Consider the following 15,797-nt stretch of genomic DNA (forward strand, 5'->3'; position numbering starts at 1 on the left):
GAAGGGGCTAGAAGAAGGAGCCCTCCACTGACAGTTAGAAGGCCTGGCTTCTAGCTACAAGCCTGCTGTGTTACCCTGAGTGACTCAAGCAACCTCTCTGGGCTAACATCTGTGACTGTAAGGCCCTCCAACTCTAACATTTCCAAGCAAAACTGACTCAAGCCTGGAGAAAGGAAAGGAAGCAGGAAGGATAAAGACAACAAGGAAGAGGATTGTGATGAGGAAAAGCAGAAAGGCTCCAAGAGTGAATTCAGAACCTGCAGATCCTGGTAGAAGAGGCCAAGCCATCTGGGCTGCTATCCTGAGCAGCACTAGCCCCCTATGTCTGCCTGACTTGGACTTGGGTAGCCAAGGGCCAGGGAGGATCAGGTACCTGGTCAAGTTAGGAGTCACAGAACTCAGAGGGGGCCAAGAGGGTTAAAATTGAGACCATTGTCAGGCGGTCCAAATAATGCACCAGAGACTGCCCCAGTCTCCCTGCCTAATGCCCAGAGCTTGGACCTGTGGGCCCATCCCACTGGGGCAGGAAGTTAAGGCCTGGGGAAGTCCAGAAAAGGGTGGTCAGGTGGGGTAGAGGAAGCATGCGGGCCTCTTCTTCCCAGAATCAGTCACCTCACACCAGCCCCTCACCCACATCCTCTTCACCACATCATCCCCAGACATCATGCTCGAGACTCTCACTGGCCCTTGGCAGGAAGTCCTCATGGCCCCACAGGGAATTCCCACCCAAGGCTCAGCCAAGCAGAGCACTGTGGGAGCCTCACCCATGAGAGGCGGGCCCCGGGAGCCAGGATTGGCCCACAACCTCTCAGGCTGCCCTGTTCTCTCAACAGAACTCTGCCAAGTTCTTTATCCCTATGCCAGCTGCTCCAGGGGTGCAATGGCAATAGCCCTCCATCTGCTCTGCCTCATAAGCAACGGGACAACAGGGAGGTGGAGCCTATTGGCTCCTGAGCTGCTATAGGTGGGTGGGTCCCAGCAGAAATGGCTTCAAGGGCAGCAGTTCTCCATTCATACTCAGATCTATCTGCTGACCTGGGTCAGAGAGCATCTCTCCAAGTGTGATGACTACCTTAGGGGGTCAGATGGAAAATGAAAGCACTTTGCAGCGTTCACTCGTTTATTGCCTTCATGGGATGGGCGAAGAAGGGGAAGAGGTAGGGTGAGACAGGGGTGCCTCAGCTGAGTGGAAGCAGCTGACCCCTGAGTGCCAGCTTCATCTGGTCAGACATAGCCAGAAAGGTGCAAGAGGTGTGGACTGAGCGAGCAATGGAGGTGCGGGTACCTCCATGGCCCCACCCCCTCGGGCCGTCTTCCCACACCCCAGCTAGCTGGATTGGTGGAAAGGGCAGTGCCCGCCCTCTCCGGTCACGCCTGGGGCGGGTCCTGGTTGAAGGGGCGGAAGACAAGGAAGATGGGCTTGTCCGGCGTCAGGATGAGGTTGAATATGGTGTCCACGTCACCGATATGCTGCATTTCAACCTTGAAGTTCTCCAGAATCTGAGAAAGAGGGATAGTGGGCTTAGGGGAGAGGCGGGGTGGGTCTGTCTCCCCCAGCCCAGGCTCATTCACCTGGGAGCAGTTGCGTGTGATGTGAGATGCTCCAAGTGGGTCTCCCTCCAGCTCCTACTGAACCCTGTGCAGAGCCTGAAAATACCACTAGCCCTCTGTCCCCCTGGTTCAGGCTTTCACTTTGGTTTCTATGAAACCTTTTCCACCCCACCCCCCTTCCATCATAAGTTCTGTGGGAACTTATGGCCAGGGAGCACCCGTGGATGGTGAGTGGATTTGCCCCAAAAGGAGACCGCAGGAGGTTGTTGGGGAGGGGAGACCAAGTCCCGGGAGACAGATGTCCCCAGGTCAGACTCACGTGGATGAGGAAGAGGGTCATCTCCAGCTCGGCGATCCGCCGGCCCACGCACTGCCGCACTCCCCAGCCAAAGCCCAGGTTCCGGAAGTGGATGAGGTCTTTGTCTTTACTCAGCCACCTGGTTGGGTCAAACTTGTCCGGACTGGAGAAGAAGGCAGGGTCTCGGCCCATGGCATAGATGGCCACTTGCACCAGTGTCTGAGGACAAGGTGAGCCGAGGTCTGAATAGGCCTTACCTCCTCACAGCCCGGAACAATACCAGCACAGCATAATACCCACTATGTGATCTTGAATAAGGCCTCACCTCTCCCTGAGCCTCGTCCATCCAATGCGTACCACCGATGACACTAGGCTGGGGACGGGCCAAGAGATTGTCCTGCCCTTTTCCTCAGTCCCAGAGGACCCTCAGAAACCCAGGCAGCCCATGGAATCTCCCTCCTAACCTAGAAGTCCAGCAACATCCCAAAACCACCGTCCACTGTGACCATCCCCTCTGCCCTTCATTCACACTGGGACCACTGCTGCCAAGGACCCCACCAGCCAGCCCCAGGAAGAAAGGCAGGACAGAAGCCCCCCTTGCCACTATCTTATGCAATTGCAGTCTGCCCCTGGCCTCCCCTGTCTGACTGACAGAGCCTGCAGCCTTCTTGCCACACCTACCTTGGCAGGAATCAGGTAATCTTGAAGAACCAAGTCACTTTCAGGGTATCTCTGCAGGGTCACGGAGATGGGGTGGAGTCTGCCAGTGAAAAGCATTCAGAAGCTGATGCCCCAAGGCCTGGACAGAGGCCCAGCCCCCAGCATGGCAGCTCAGCTCCAGCTGCACACCCTGGCGGGGGGTGGTGGTCTGGAGGCAGGACCCCTCCTCCCCATTCCCAGCTGTCTTCCCCAGACTCCTCACTTCCTGCTACCCATCTTCTCCACCAGCCCATCCTTGTAACCCTGTGCTCAGGCAGCACCCTGTCCCTGCCCAGGGATTTGAGGGGGTGGGGTGGGGCGGGGCAGGCATAGGTGGGAGTGGGCTTGCCTCAGCGTCTCCTTGATGCTAGCTTTGAGAAGTGGGACCATTTGCAGCATCTTGCTTATGTCTCCCTCTGCCTGGCGTCGGGCATTCAGAACCTCCTCCCGCAGCATCTCCTGCACATTCAGGCTGCGTGCCATCTCGTACAAGTGCCATTGCAATGTCATGGATGTCTGGTGGAGAGTGTGGGGGTGCAGAAAACCCAGAGGGCTGGTTACTCATGGGGCATCTAGACCCATGCTAAATTTTCATTGCCAAACACTTCCCCTCACCCTTGTCCAGGGATCCAGAAACCACTATCCACATAAAGCAAAACACAATTCAGAAGGCAAATGTCAGGACTTCCCTGGTGATCTGGTGGCTAAGACTCTGCATTCTCAAAGCAGGGGTGGCCCAGGTTCAACCCCTAGTCAGGGAACTAGATCCTGCCTGCTGCAACAAAGACCTGGTGCAGCCAAATAAATAAATTTTTTTTTTTTTTGAGGCAAATGTCCAAGAAGCTTTTCTTGTGGTCCAAGCAGGAATGTTTGGGGCAGCACTTATCCCTGCCCTCCCCACTCATGTCACCAGAGCCCTCCCATCTTCCCCGCCAGTAGAGGGTCAGCCATATAACTAATGCCTTCTTCCAAAGGACTCCAGAGGCCTTAAGAGGCCAAATCCTACTTCTGTAATGATTGTACTCCTGATGACTGCCATTCCTCTTGAAATGCCTGTTAAATGAGCAGCCCTCTCCCCAGTAGCAGAGAAGGCAATGGCACCCCACTCCAGTACTCCTGCCTGGAAAATCCTATGGACGGAGGAGCGTGGTAGGCTGCAGTCCATGGGGTCGCTGAGGGTCGGACACGACTGAGTGACTTCACTTTCACTTTTCACTTTCATGCATTGGAGAAGGAAATGGCAACCCACTCCAGTGTTCTTGCCTGGAGAACCCCAGGGATGGGGGAGCCTGGTGGGCTTCCTTCTATGGGGTCACACAGAGTCAGACATGACTGAAGTGACAGCAGCAGCAGCAGCTCCCCAGTAGAACTTCCCCCTAAATGTAGCATCTGCCTATAGTAGTATAGCATAAAGTGAGGCTCATAAATGCTGAAACCAGAACAACCAGACCTGTTTTATGTCAGAGTTGCAATTAGCATGTGGTCTATACTGAGACTGACCAGCTAATCTCAGGGCTAATGTAGTGAGTGTTAACTTTCACTGGAGGTATGAGTGATCCTCCTCAGGCCCCATAGTACAGATTCTTCAGTGATGGAACTGGAATATGACCTAGGGCTAGACACATGGTGTTGGCATATTAACTTGCCAAGGATCATATTTTGGTCCAAGAGGTTTGGACGTGCTTCTTATTCCTCCCAGTGGAAGCAATTGTGAAAAAATGCCATCCAGTCACTTCCCAGCTTGAAATTCTTGCCTGGATCCCTGGAGTCCCCAGATCAAGTCCAGAGGCTGTGACCAGACCCATGGACCCCCTCCAATACCTGCCGGTTGCTCCCAGCCCACTGCCACCTCTCTCCAGCATGCTCCAGCCGCCCTGAGCTACACACAGTTCCTGAAGCCCAGAAATCTTCCTCATGCTGTTCCCTTTTCCTACAGTTCCCTTCCCAGCCTAGGAAGCAGGTGTGTACCCCTCCCTCAAGGCTCAGATCAAATGCATGTAATTGTCTCATTTTTTCCAAGGCCCAACACAGCGTGGGTACTCAGGAGATACTTGTTTAATAAGTAACAGGGCTGGTGACGAGGCATCAGGTACTGACAACACTGAGAAAAGAGGAGAGACCAACATGGCTTTTGCAGGATGAGGAGAGGGACTACTGGCTGTATTCAACTAAGTTAGGGCTTCCCTGGTGGCTCAGATGGTAAAAGAATCTGCCTGCAATGCACGAGACCTGGGTTCGATCCCTGCAGAGGGGAACGGCTACCCACTCCAGTGTTATTGCCTGGAGAATTCCATGGACAGAGAAGCCTGGTGAGCTATAGTCCATGGGGTGGAAAAGAGTCAGACACGACTGAGTGACTTTCACTTTCACTTTTCACTTTCACCTGAATTACTGGTTGTGTGACCTTAATGAAGTTCCTTAACCTCTCTGTGCCCCAGTTTCCTCATCTCAACAAAGGGGAACAGTAAAATACTGCAAAGTGTTGTTTGTGAATGCTAAATGGGTTAAAAGAGTTAATGTGAAAAGCTTAGGATCCTGCTTGCTGTATAGTGCTTGCTTAATAAATATTACCCAAGAATAACAGCTGCTCTGGTGCAGGTGAGCTTTTAGGGGGGAATCCCTTTTACATGACTGACAATGAACTATGTTTAAAATATGCTCAAAGCCTCCATCTGCAGCCCAGGAATGGAAACTCCTGCACTGGAGGTTAGAGCACAACGCAAATAGAATACCTAGGAAATGAAGTTATTCACCCAGCGGCTTTGTCACCTGCTTCTCCCCAGTCCTGAAATGCTATTTCCTCTCTCTCCTCCTGGCACAAGAGGGAAGACAAGTTGACTTTACTCTGTGGAGTGCTCTCCCTGTCCTGTAAGGCCACATTGGTCTCTCCCCTCTTCTTAGCATTGTCAGTACCCAGTACCTCGTCATCCAGCCCTTTAAGGTGAAGAGGTGGTCGTCTGGGCCCATGCTGCCTCCTTGTGCTGGGCTGAATCGTGTCCCTCCCAAATTCATATGTTGAAGTCATAACCCCCAGCACCTCACAGTGTGACTGTATTTGGAGAGAGGGCCTTTAATAAGATAATTAAGGTAAAATGAGAGCTTCCCTGGTAGCTCAGCATTATAGAACCCGCCTGCCAATGCAGGAGACACCGTTCGATCCCTGAGTCAGGAAGATCCCCTGGAGGAGGAAATGGCAACCCACTCCAGTATTCTTGCCTGGTAAATCCCATGGACAGAGGAGCCTGGCAGGCTGCAGTCCATGGGGTTGCAAAAGAGCGGACACAACTTAGCTACTAAACAAGGTAAAATGAGGTCATATGGGGGGTCCCTAATCGAATAGGATTGGTGTCCGTGTAAGAAGAAAAGGGAGTGTTAGTTGCGGCACAGGAACTCTTAGTTGAGGTATGTGGGATCTTGTTTCCCAACCAAGGATTGAATCCAGGCCCCCTACATTGACAGCATGGAATCAGAGTTCAAATGCTGCAACTAAAGATCCTGCATGCTGCCACTAAGACCTGGCTCAACCAAATAAATAAATATTTTTTTGAAAAGAAAAAGAAGGAAGTAAGGAAAATCATGTGAAGATGTAGGAAGAAGACAGCCATCAACAAGCCAGGCAGAGGGGCTTCAGAAGAAAGCAACCTTGCTGACACATTGATCCAGAATTATGAGCCGCTACACTTTTGTGGTTAAAGTCACCCAGTCTGTACTATTTTGTCATGGCACCTCTCACAAACTTATACACGTTTCCCGTCTGAGCCATTTAGGATATTTGAGGTCTGCTGTATTCATCTTTATAGTCTTGGGGCCTGAATCGTAACTAGCAATCAAGAAACGCTAATGAATTAACCCTCACCATCACATTGGCTTGAGGAAGTTTAAGGTTTAGGAAAAGGGAAGGCACACAGGACAGAGAAATTTTGACATTCAAGAACAGAAGCTTCTGGGACTTCCCTGAAGGTCTAATGGTTAGGACTCCACGTTCCCAGTGCAGAGGGTCTGGGTTCAATCCCTGGTCAGGGAACCAGACCCTACAGGCCACAACTAAAGATCCACGTGCCACAACCAAGTCCTGACACAGCCAAATTAATACAATAAAATAAATACTGAAAAAGAAGTTTCTTGGATATTATTCTGCCTGTGGACCTCTGGGAGACACCATGCATGATGCCTTCAGACACTGGAGGCATCAAGGGGGACTGAGGTCTGGAAGAGGGGGCATGGAAGGCAACAAAAAGATTTGGAGGGCAAGCCCAGGGCAAATTCCACTGGTTGGCTCCCAGCTTCTCTGAGATCCCGCCTGCCTTCCTGATACCAAGTAAGCTTTGTCACCCACCTGTACCTAGTCACCCCCTCTTCACTGGCAAAGAAAAAAAGGTGGATCAGCCTCAAGGCACGCTCAGTGGATGACTGACTTGAGCTCGCCCTCCTAGAAGATTAGCATCTAGGAAGTGGGGTCAGGAGAGGGAGATGGAGCCCTCATGGACCGGGGTTTCAGACAATGAGGAAGGCTGTGGGGAAAGGGCGCAGGAAGGGACCGGATGTACCTCTACGGCCACCTCACTGGGTCCTCACCGTGTCCACACCCCCTGCCAGCATCTCCGTAATATTGGCCTTGACATCCTCCAAGAGCATCTTCTCACTTTTCAGGAGGCAGTAGAGGATGCCTGGGTAATTCCTAAATTCTGTTTTCCGTCTCAGGTCCTGGTAGAAGATCTCAGTGTATTTTTCAGCTGTGGGGCAGGAAGAAAGAAAACAGAGGGAGGCCAGAAATTTCCCTGGCTGTGCAGGGGTTAAAATCCATGCTTCTACTGCAGGGGGCACGGAGTCAATCCCTGGGCAGGGGAATAAGATCGCACATGTTTCAAGATGGCCAAAAAAAAGAAAAAGCAGCGAGGCTCTCTGCAGAGGGGCAAGAAAGAGCACAAGGGCTTGAGGATTCTGGAGCCCTGCACTTTCTTGGCTGCTGTTTCTCTGAGGAGCATGCTCTATAAAGTTCCTCATACCTGTTGTGGTTTTTTTAAATTATTATTTAGGGTAAGTGCTATCATGCCCATTTTACAGATAAGGAAACAGAAGTCCATCTAAGATGATAACTTGCACAAGGTCACAAGGGTGTCAGGGCAGAGGCAGGATTTAACTCCAGACCTGGCATCATCACCACATCCCAGTCAGCCTTCTCCACCCTTTACGAATCCCTGTCACCGAAGCCCTGCTCTGTCACCAAGCACAGCCATGTCTGAAATGCTGGTCTTTAACCCATGTTGGGAATCCTGGGCTCCTTGGAAGAATATGACAGACTTCTTTAATCCTCTTTCTCCAGAAAAATCTGATCATCCTCAGGAGCCAGCTTTCTGCATACCATATGCAGGGGTTCCTGGGCCTTCCCGATGGCCATCCATGGGTTTTCTACACGGCAAGTCATAACTTGGGACAAAGCGGCAGGCCAAGGTCTGAGGCTCCCAACTGACTTTCTCTCTCCCTCTGTGTCTTTCTCCCCACTCCCCCAACCCTCAACCCTCCAACCCAGGCCTGGATTTCCCATCTCCAGAGGCAAACAGGGCTCTCCTGGCTTCCACCTGTGACTGCCCAGGGTACAGCCCTCACCTTTATTGAAAATTGTGTCCCATGCGGCTACATGGTCCCTCCAAGTCTTGGTTCTGAATAGACGGTACAGTTCTGGAGGGACGTTGAGCAGAGGGACACTGGTGTGGAACATCTTGTAGACGGCATCAATGAACTTCTGGGCCTCGGGGTTCACTGTCTCCTCCAGCATCCCCAGGCGCTCCCCAAACATGACATTGGTGATGGCTGCAAAGTTGAAGAATCTCATCCAACCTGACCATCTGAGAGCCTCAGCTCCCAGGAAACCATCGCCCCCCTCCCCAACACATGGGAGCCCTTGCATCCAACCTCAGCCTCCTTCAGTAAAGAAACTGACAGCTGAGTCCCAAAGGGCTGAAATTGCAGGAGTAAGGAAAACTGCCTTTGTGGCAGTCAGTCAGGCCCTTCAGAGGGTCATGGGACAGACCCTAAAAGGGATCCCTCAAGTGGGAGGCAGAGCCTCCAGCACAGCTGAGAAAAGGCTCAGACTGGGAGGAAACTGCCCTCTCCCGCTTCCAACAGCACCCCCCAGCAGCCTCTCAGCTTTCCTCCTGGGAAGAGAGACTTCTCATCTATGATTGACCAGAGTGGCTAAATACTTCCTGGAACAGGTCAGATGGGTGTCTGGGGGGACATCAATCCCCAGTAACTGGCCATCCAGGGCCCACTTGGCTGGTCATAAGAAGTCACAACAACCCCCAAGGGTTTCCTGCCTCTTGGGTCAGGAATTTTATGCCAAACCCTGGGCACTCCAAATCTCCTGCAGTGACCACATGATCCCTATCAAGCCACAGGGCCTTTGTATGTATTGTTCCCTCTGCCTATACTGCCCAACCTCTTTATTCCATCTGGAAAATTCCTACACATCCTCCAATACCCTGTTTCAATAACCCACCCAACCCTCCCCTCCCCTCCCAGACTTGAAAGGGAAGGTCTCTGTCCCAAGAGAGAGAGAGATTTGCTGAATGAAAGGCCAAGTCAAACCCTGGCTTTTGGAGGAAAGGGGCAATAGGGACCCACATTCTAGAAATTCTTGGCCCCATATCATGAATCAGATGAGAGCGTGCAGCTCTCCCCCCGGTAGCTGATGACAGAGAATGTGTTCAGTGGCTCCTCCCAGAAACCAATCCTGACACTTCTTCAGAGTCTATTCTGGGTCTCAAGGTGAGATGCTGGGTTCTCCCATCCCCAGGACTGTGGCCAGGTAGGTTCAAGTTCCTTACACTCAAAGGCAAAGTGAAACAGGTCTTCCTTGATGTCCCCTACAAACTTTCCGGAGCCCTGCTGCTTGATGCGCTTGTGCAGGAGGCTGACGAAGTCCTGAGACACTGGATTCAGCAGTGGGATGAAGTTCTTTATTGCCTCTGGAGCCATCACCTCCGTGTTCAGGACCACCCGGTCTTTCTTCCAGGTTCCTGACTTCCTGAGAAAACATGGGCCCTCAGGCCCTCATGGTCACAAACCCCAGGCCTGGCAAACACAGAGGGAACTGACTAGGCTTTCCCAGGAGGCTGAGCCACAGCTCACAGTCCACTGCTCACATCCACAGCCCTCCCTACCCTCCCCTCCTCCCAGCTTCTGCCTGGCCTGGGCGGGACAGAGGGGAGGGAATAGGGAGGCTTGTGTGACAGAAAAAAAAAGGGTGAAGATCAAACCCCCAACCGTGCTCTACTCCCTCTGCTGCTGCTGCTGCTGCTGCTGCTTTAAACAAGATGGAAATCCTATTCTTAGAGCCTTTAAGTAACTGTCAAGCCCTCTAGTCTTGGCCTCTGCTGCAGGCCTGCCCTCCCCACCACTTCCACTTCCTCCTGGTCAGTCTCACCTCCTACCATTCAAGGGTCCCTCTACATCACCTTTTCTGGCGCCTGCATGGGCACAGCTGACCAACCTCTGCACCCCCAATGTCTCATTACTTTCATTGGTGGGGAACCTCAGGTGCCCAGAATTGGGTTAATATCCATTCCTATTCTCAACTTACGCCCATTCTTGAAAATAGATCTGTGCAAAGCCCTCTTTGTTATTTGGGGGCTTTTTATGCTTACAAGAATGTTATTATAAACTCACAGTCCAACATGAATACTAGAAACTTGATGATAACTTTCAGATGCCAACCCAGTCCTCCCACATCCTGCCTCCCTGCCTCCCAACCTAAATCTCTTATTTGCTTTTGTAAATAGCTTTAGCTGCTGCTGCTGCTGCTGCTGCTGCTGCTGCTGCTGCTGCTAAGTCATTTCAGTTGTGTCCGACTCTGTGGGACCCCATAGACAGCAGCCCACCAGACTCCCCCGTCCCTGGGGTTCTCCAGGCAAGAACACTGGAGTGGGTTGCCATTTCCTTCTCCAATGCGTGAAAGTGAAAAGTGAAAGTGAAGTCGCTCAGTCCCGTCCGACTCTTAGCGACCCCATGTACTGCAGCCTACCAGGCTCCTCCATCCATGGGATTTTCCAAGCAGGAGTACTGGAGTGGGGTGCCATTGCCTTCTCCAGTTTTATCTGATCAACATATATTTCCAAAACATGCTTTTTAAAAATGCATGCTTTTCAACATGCATGTTGAAAAATAAAATAAAACAAAAATGCATGCTTGTTTTCAACTTCTTATAAAAGCTGTCATGATTTGCTTTTTTTCACTCAGCTTATATCTCTAGTATCTTCTGTATTGTTGTATCATCTGTATTGTGTGAGACACGGAGTCTGTTCTTGTTGACTGGGGTCTGCCTCTGTCACTCTTTTCATGCTCCTGTTCTGCATTTAGGTGATTTCCCAGTTTTTGCTATTATGAACAACTGCATTGCAAACATTTTAGTACATATCCGTCTCAGTGGGTGAGGTGCGGGTATTCTTTGGAGTATATTCCTGAGTGCAGAATGACTGCATTATAAGCATGGGTTTATAATGGCTGCTTTATAAACATTCAACTGCAGGAAGTAATGTCCAACCATTTTCCAAAGTGGTGGCATCGGCTTTCAGTCCCACTAGCAAGCTAGGAGCACTCTAGCTGCTCCATATCCTCATCAACACTTGTTATGGTCACATTTCCTTTTTTTGATGAGCAATTTGGTGGAAAATGGTATCTATGCATTTAGATACACTGATTTGTTCATGCTTCTTACTGCTCCTTTAGACTATAAGGGACTCTCCTAGGGGCAGGGCTCCACCCTACTTGTCACTCAGAGTTCAGCACCAGGACTAGCACATAGGAGGCACTCAATAAAATGGGTCTTACTGGATGAACCAATGAATGAGAACTTTTCAAGGCCTTTAATTACTCAGTAAGATCTTCTTCCTGACCATGTTCCTGAAGGTTGGCAGGGCAGTTCACCCTCCCCATCATCTGTTTGATGGAGGCAGGAAGAGGACAGGGGTTTGTCTAGAGGCCCAGCTGTTAACAGAAAGGGCAGGACAAGCACGGTCCCAGCATCTCACCCTCAGCCTCTGCCCTTGCTCCAGCCACCCAGCATCTCCCTCCAGCCCCTGGGAGAGGACCCAGGACTCACTTAAACAGGACTCCGATGGGTTTCTGATAATATCGGTGATAGGCCAGCCAGGGCGGGATGTCATATCTCTCTGGGTAGGATCCCTCGAACTTGAAGAGATGGGCCACGTCTTCAGGGTGAATGATATAAACTGACTCCAAATTGCCAAGCTTCTCCCTGGAGGGGCAGAAGAGGGTTGCTGTGAGGTAAGGATCTGAGGAGAGTCCTGCAGACCCTGCACAATCAGGGCACAGGACCCAGCTCCTCTGTAACCACTTTGCGGCTGACAGCACGGAGCAGACCGGCCTGGGAGTGGATCCTGGCCCATAGTTTCCTCACTGTATGACTTTAGTCTCATCCTCTGAGTCTCAGTTTCTTTAGTGGAGATAAATACAGTACCTGCCTGACAGGATTGCTGAAGAATAAGATGATATGAAATCTATGAGTGTGGCTCCTATTGCATGTATCTGTGCTCAGTCTGATTCTTTGTGACCTTATGGACTGTAACCCACCAGGCTCCTCTGTCCATGGAATTCTCCAGGGAAGAATACTGGAGTGGGTTGCCATGCCCTCCTCCAAGGGATCTTCCTGCCCAGGGATTGAACCCTCGTCTCTTGCGTCTCCTGCATTGGCAGGCAGATTCTTTACCACTGTGCCACCTGGGAAGACATTCTCTAAGTAACAGCTTCGTGCTCATCTTATCATCACAGTGGCTCCTGCACATCCTCAGGACCAAGCCCACCCCTACCCAGGGCCTCCCCTGGATCATCAGGTCCTCCAATGTTCATTCTTCCTGTGTGTCTACACTCTCAGCACCCTCCACCCTCTCACCTATGCAGAGCTCAGAAACATGGCACTTTCATGGCAGCTGGGAGTAACCCTGGACTAGAGTGACTCCATGTAGCTTGCTGGGCAGGTCACACACCAGGCCAGGCAGTCCCTTCTAAGCTCTAGGATTGAAGTTCTGGAACTGGTCACCCTCCCCCAGGAATTAGAGGCCCAACAAAGTACTCTGTCACTATTAAAATAAAACTGAGGTAAAACATCAAGCCCCAGGTATAAATATACCTTAAGGCACTTTGCAGAGAATTAATGTACAACTGTCATGAAACAACAGAAAATTCTGCTTCTGACTTGTATCTGCCTTTTGCATAAGAAAGTTAATTCAAGATACACTTCAAGGTAAAACATAAAAGCATACAAGTATAAGCCAAATTCTCATTCTCTCCCTCTCTCTACCCTCCTTCCCCTCTCTTCCTCCCTCTTCCTTGAGAATGGAGAGGGAGGGGGAGGGGAGAAGACTAGGCTGGGGAGTGGGAGAGAGCATGGCTTTAGCCACTAACCCACAGAGCCCAGGCCTATCTTCCCCAAGTCTCCTTGGCCCACCATGGCCTCCCAGAAAATCCCCTCAGTGTTTTTCCAGCTGCCACACATCCTCAAACCACTGACTCCATTAAAAACAGCTAAGCAAAGTCCTTGAACTGCTATTGTTATTATCAATTCTACCTCTGGGAATCTAGCCCAAGGCAGCTATCTGACATCAGTGATGCCTGATGGATGAAAATGTTCATAGAAAAAAAAAAATGTATAAGGATGTCTAATAGTTAAAAAAAAAAAAAAAACCTAGAGTGGTCTAAATATCCACTTTTAAAAGCTAGCTGAAAAATATATGGCTATCCATACTATGGGCTACTATGCTGCCTTTTAAAATTATATTAAAGAGAGAAAAGAGAAAAGAAGTCCTTGGTACATTATTATAGGACAACACAAAATAGCATATAAATACATTCATATTCTGAATGGTACATAAATATTATCAAAACTGAGATTGTATTTGATATCAATTTTTCTAAACTATTGAATAAAGAACAGGAACAGACTTGTATTAAGGGAAAGTCCATGAAACTTGTAAATTCCTCATGCTCATTTAGAAGTTTGTTATCTCAAGGCTATAGTTAGACTACTGACACCCTGAATAATATAATAATATGCATGCTCACTCATGTCCAACTCTTTTCGACCCCATGGACTCTAGCCCACCAGGCTTCTCTGTCCATGGGATTTCCAGGCAAGAATACTGGAGTGGGTTGCCATGTCCTCCTCCAAGGGATTTTCCTGACCCAGGGATCAAACCTGCATCTCTTGGATCTCCAACATTGGCAAGTGGATTCTTTACCACTAGCGCCCCCTGGGAAGCCTGACACCCCGAACTGGAAGCCAAACAATCAGGGTTCCAGCCCTTGCTTTGCCCTGATGAACTGTGTGACCTTGGCAAGACCCTTCTCTCTGGGTCTCAGTTTTCCCATCTGTGAATTAGGAATAATGCCAAATTTAAGGACAGGTTGCAAGACTCAGATGAAAGTGACTCAGAAAATAGGGACTTTATAAAATAAAGAGTTCCTACAAGGGGCTAGGAACAGGAAGGAGGAGGAGGGGAGGAAGCAGGGAATAATGAAAAAATTCATGAAGTAAGACTGGGGAGAGAGGCTTAGAAGGGAGAGAAAGAGACAGAAAGACAAAGAAGAGAGACTAAGGAGCAAACTTCTTCCAAATCTAACATTCAGCCTGGGGCTAAGCGGGTGCCCTGTCTCCAACCAGTTCTAAAAAAGCACTTATAACTGTAAAAGGGGGAATTCCCTGTCAGTCCAGTGGTTACGGCTCAGTGCTCCCACTGCAGGGGACACAGGTTCAATCCCTGAAGAGAACTAAGATCCCACAGGCCACGCGGTGCATCCCCCCAACCAAAAATAAAAAAATAAAGTAAAAGTAAAGCATTATACTTCCTGGTGTCTCCTCCCTGCCCTCAGCCATCATCTTTGCCACCTCTAATCCCCCTCACCTATGCTCTCAGAAAGGAACCCAAATGTCTCTTGAAGCCCACCTACTTTAGAAACTGCTAAACCAGAACAAGTGAGGCCTCCCTCCCAAGGGCAGCCCCCAGACCTCACCCCCACCCCAGGGCAAGAAGGTGGGGTACAGCGAGGCCAAAAGACCAAAGGCTCTCCCTCCTGGCTGGAAGCAAGGCAGATGTTTGGGGAAGAGGGACAGCAGCCAGGCCTAGTGGAAGGGACCAATCAGCCACTCAGAGTCCCACAGGCCAAGGGGAGGCAAGACCAGCACCCCGGGTAGCAGGACAGTCTTCTAGCTGAGTGATCAGGGCTAGAGTCCTAACCTCTTTGAACTTCCTTCTCCTCTGAAAATGGGGATGACAACCACACCTTGCAAAGTGTCCTGCAGATAATGGAGGTACCGGGGCTTATTTTCTTGGCCTCCCCACCTCCCCAAAGTTTCTAAGGGTGTAGAGCCCGGGGACTGTTGAGGCCTCAGGGCTGGGAAGTGAACCCACTGTCTGGGAAGCATTAACTCTACTCCTGCCACCGCCAGGCAGGAAGAAATAAAGTCAGAGGTGAACCAGAGCCTGGAAGGGGAGGGCAGACCTTTCAGGGAGGGGGCCACCACAGGCTTCCCTATCCCGCCAGCCCCAATCCTCTGCCAGGCTTACCTGTAAATGGGGCCATACTTCTGGAAGTTCTCGATGTGGCGAAAGTGGATTCTCTGTGAGCCCTTCTCCCTCCAGAAATGGTAGAGGTTAAGCCAGCCATTGTCACCAGGGGAGGGGATCTCACTGTAGGGGCGAGGGGTCTTTGTGGAGATGCCAGCTCCCTCTCCAGTGCCCACCCTGTGGTGGCCCCAGCCCTCCCCCACTGTGCTCAGGATGGGTGGGCAGGCTTTGACCAGGGCTGAGCGGAGGGGAAGCCCCCTTGCTAGCATGCTGCCCCCACAGCTGCTGCTGTCTCTGCTCGTACTGCAGCAGGTGACTCTGGCCCTGGGGCCCTGGGACCCAGCTTATAATCACCAGCTCAAGGCTAAGTGAGAAGCTGACAGGGCGGTCAGCCTCCTCCGGCTGACTCCAGCCCACACAGCTCCTCCCAGACTCAGTACTGTAAACAAAAGAATGTAACCCATCATTCCAGTTCTACAACATCAAGCGTCAGCCACTGTGGTCACCCACCTGAGGGGACTCCCTCCCTCAATGCACCCTGAGGAGACTTCAGGATGAAGAAAAACAGGAAGCATTTGCATTGTACTGGTCCCTAGATACGATGTATATCTAAGGGAAAATTTCCATGACCCCGGATTCTTGCACACATAACTTCCCTGGTGGCTCAG

The 15,797-nt window shown here is 50.7% G+C and overlaps 1 protein-coding gene and 1 long non-coding RNA gene across 4 annotated transcripts; one reads left to right on the forward strand and one right to left on the reverse strand.

Annotated features, from left to right (window-relative positions):
- Positions 1-1,102: 1,102 nt before the first annotated feature.
- CYP11A1 (cytochrome P450 family 11 subfamily A member 1) lies at positions 1,103-15,449 on the reverse strand. Of its 3 annotated transcripts, none has more exons than XR_015150450.1 (9): positions 15,130-15,449; positions 11,649-11,804; positions 9,376-9,575; positions 8,156-8,359; positions 7,096-7,281; positions 2,898-3,064; positions 2,531-2,609; positions 1,871-2,068; positions 1,103-1,500 (listed from the first exon to the last, which is right to left on the reverse strand). XR_015150450.1 is itself a non-coding variant. In XM_086365297.1 (9 exons), the coding sequence occupies exons 1-9, from the start codon at positions 15,396-15,398 to the stop codon at positions 1,369-1,371; spliced, it is 1,563 nt and encodes a 520-aa protein (XP_086221423.1). In that variant the 5' UTR covers positions 15,399-15,449; the 3' UTR covers positions 1,103-1,368. The 3 variants fall into 3 exon arrangements, 2 of the variants coding, with proteins under 2 accessions (XP_086221423.1, XP_086221424.1); XM_086365297.1 differs by having other exon boundaries at positions 7,124-7,281; XM_086365298.1 differs by having other exon boundaries at positions 7,124-7,281; positions 9,376-9,622.
- Positions 4,490-5,584, forward strand: LOC147349379 (uncharacterized). Its single transcript, XR_015150451.1, has 2 exons — positions 4,490-4,622; positions 5,490-5,584. It is a non-coding gene; the product is annotated as an uncharacterized LOC147349379 (long non-coding RNA).
- Positions 15,450-15,797: the final 348 nt, after the last annotated feature.

Source organism: Bos grunniens, chromosome 21 (assembly GCF_055505025.1).
Source record: "Bos grunniens cultivar Pamir isolate PY7600 chromosome 21, Bosgru_T2T1.0, whole genome shotgun sequence".
Lineage (NCBI taxonomy): Eukaryota > Metazoa > Chordata > Mammalia > Artiodactyla > Bovidae > Bos > Bos grunniens.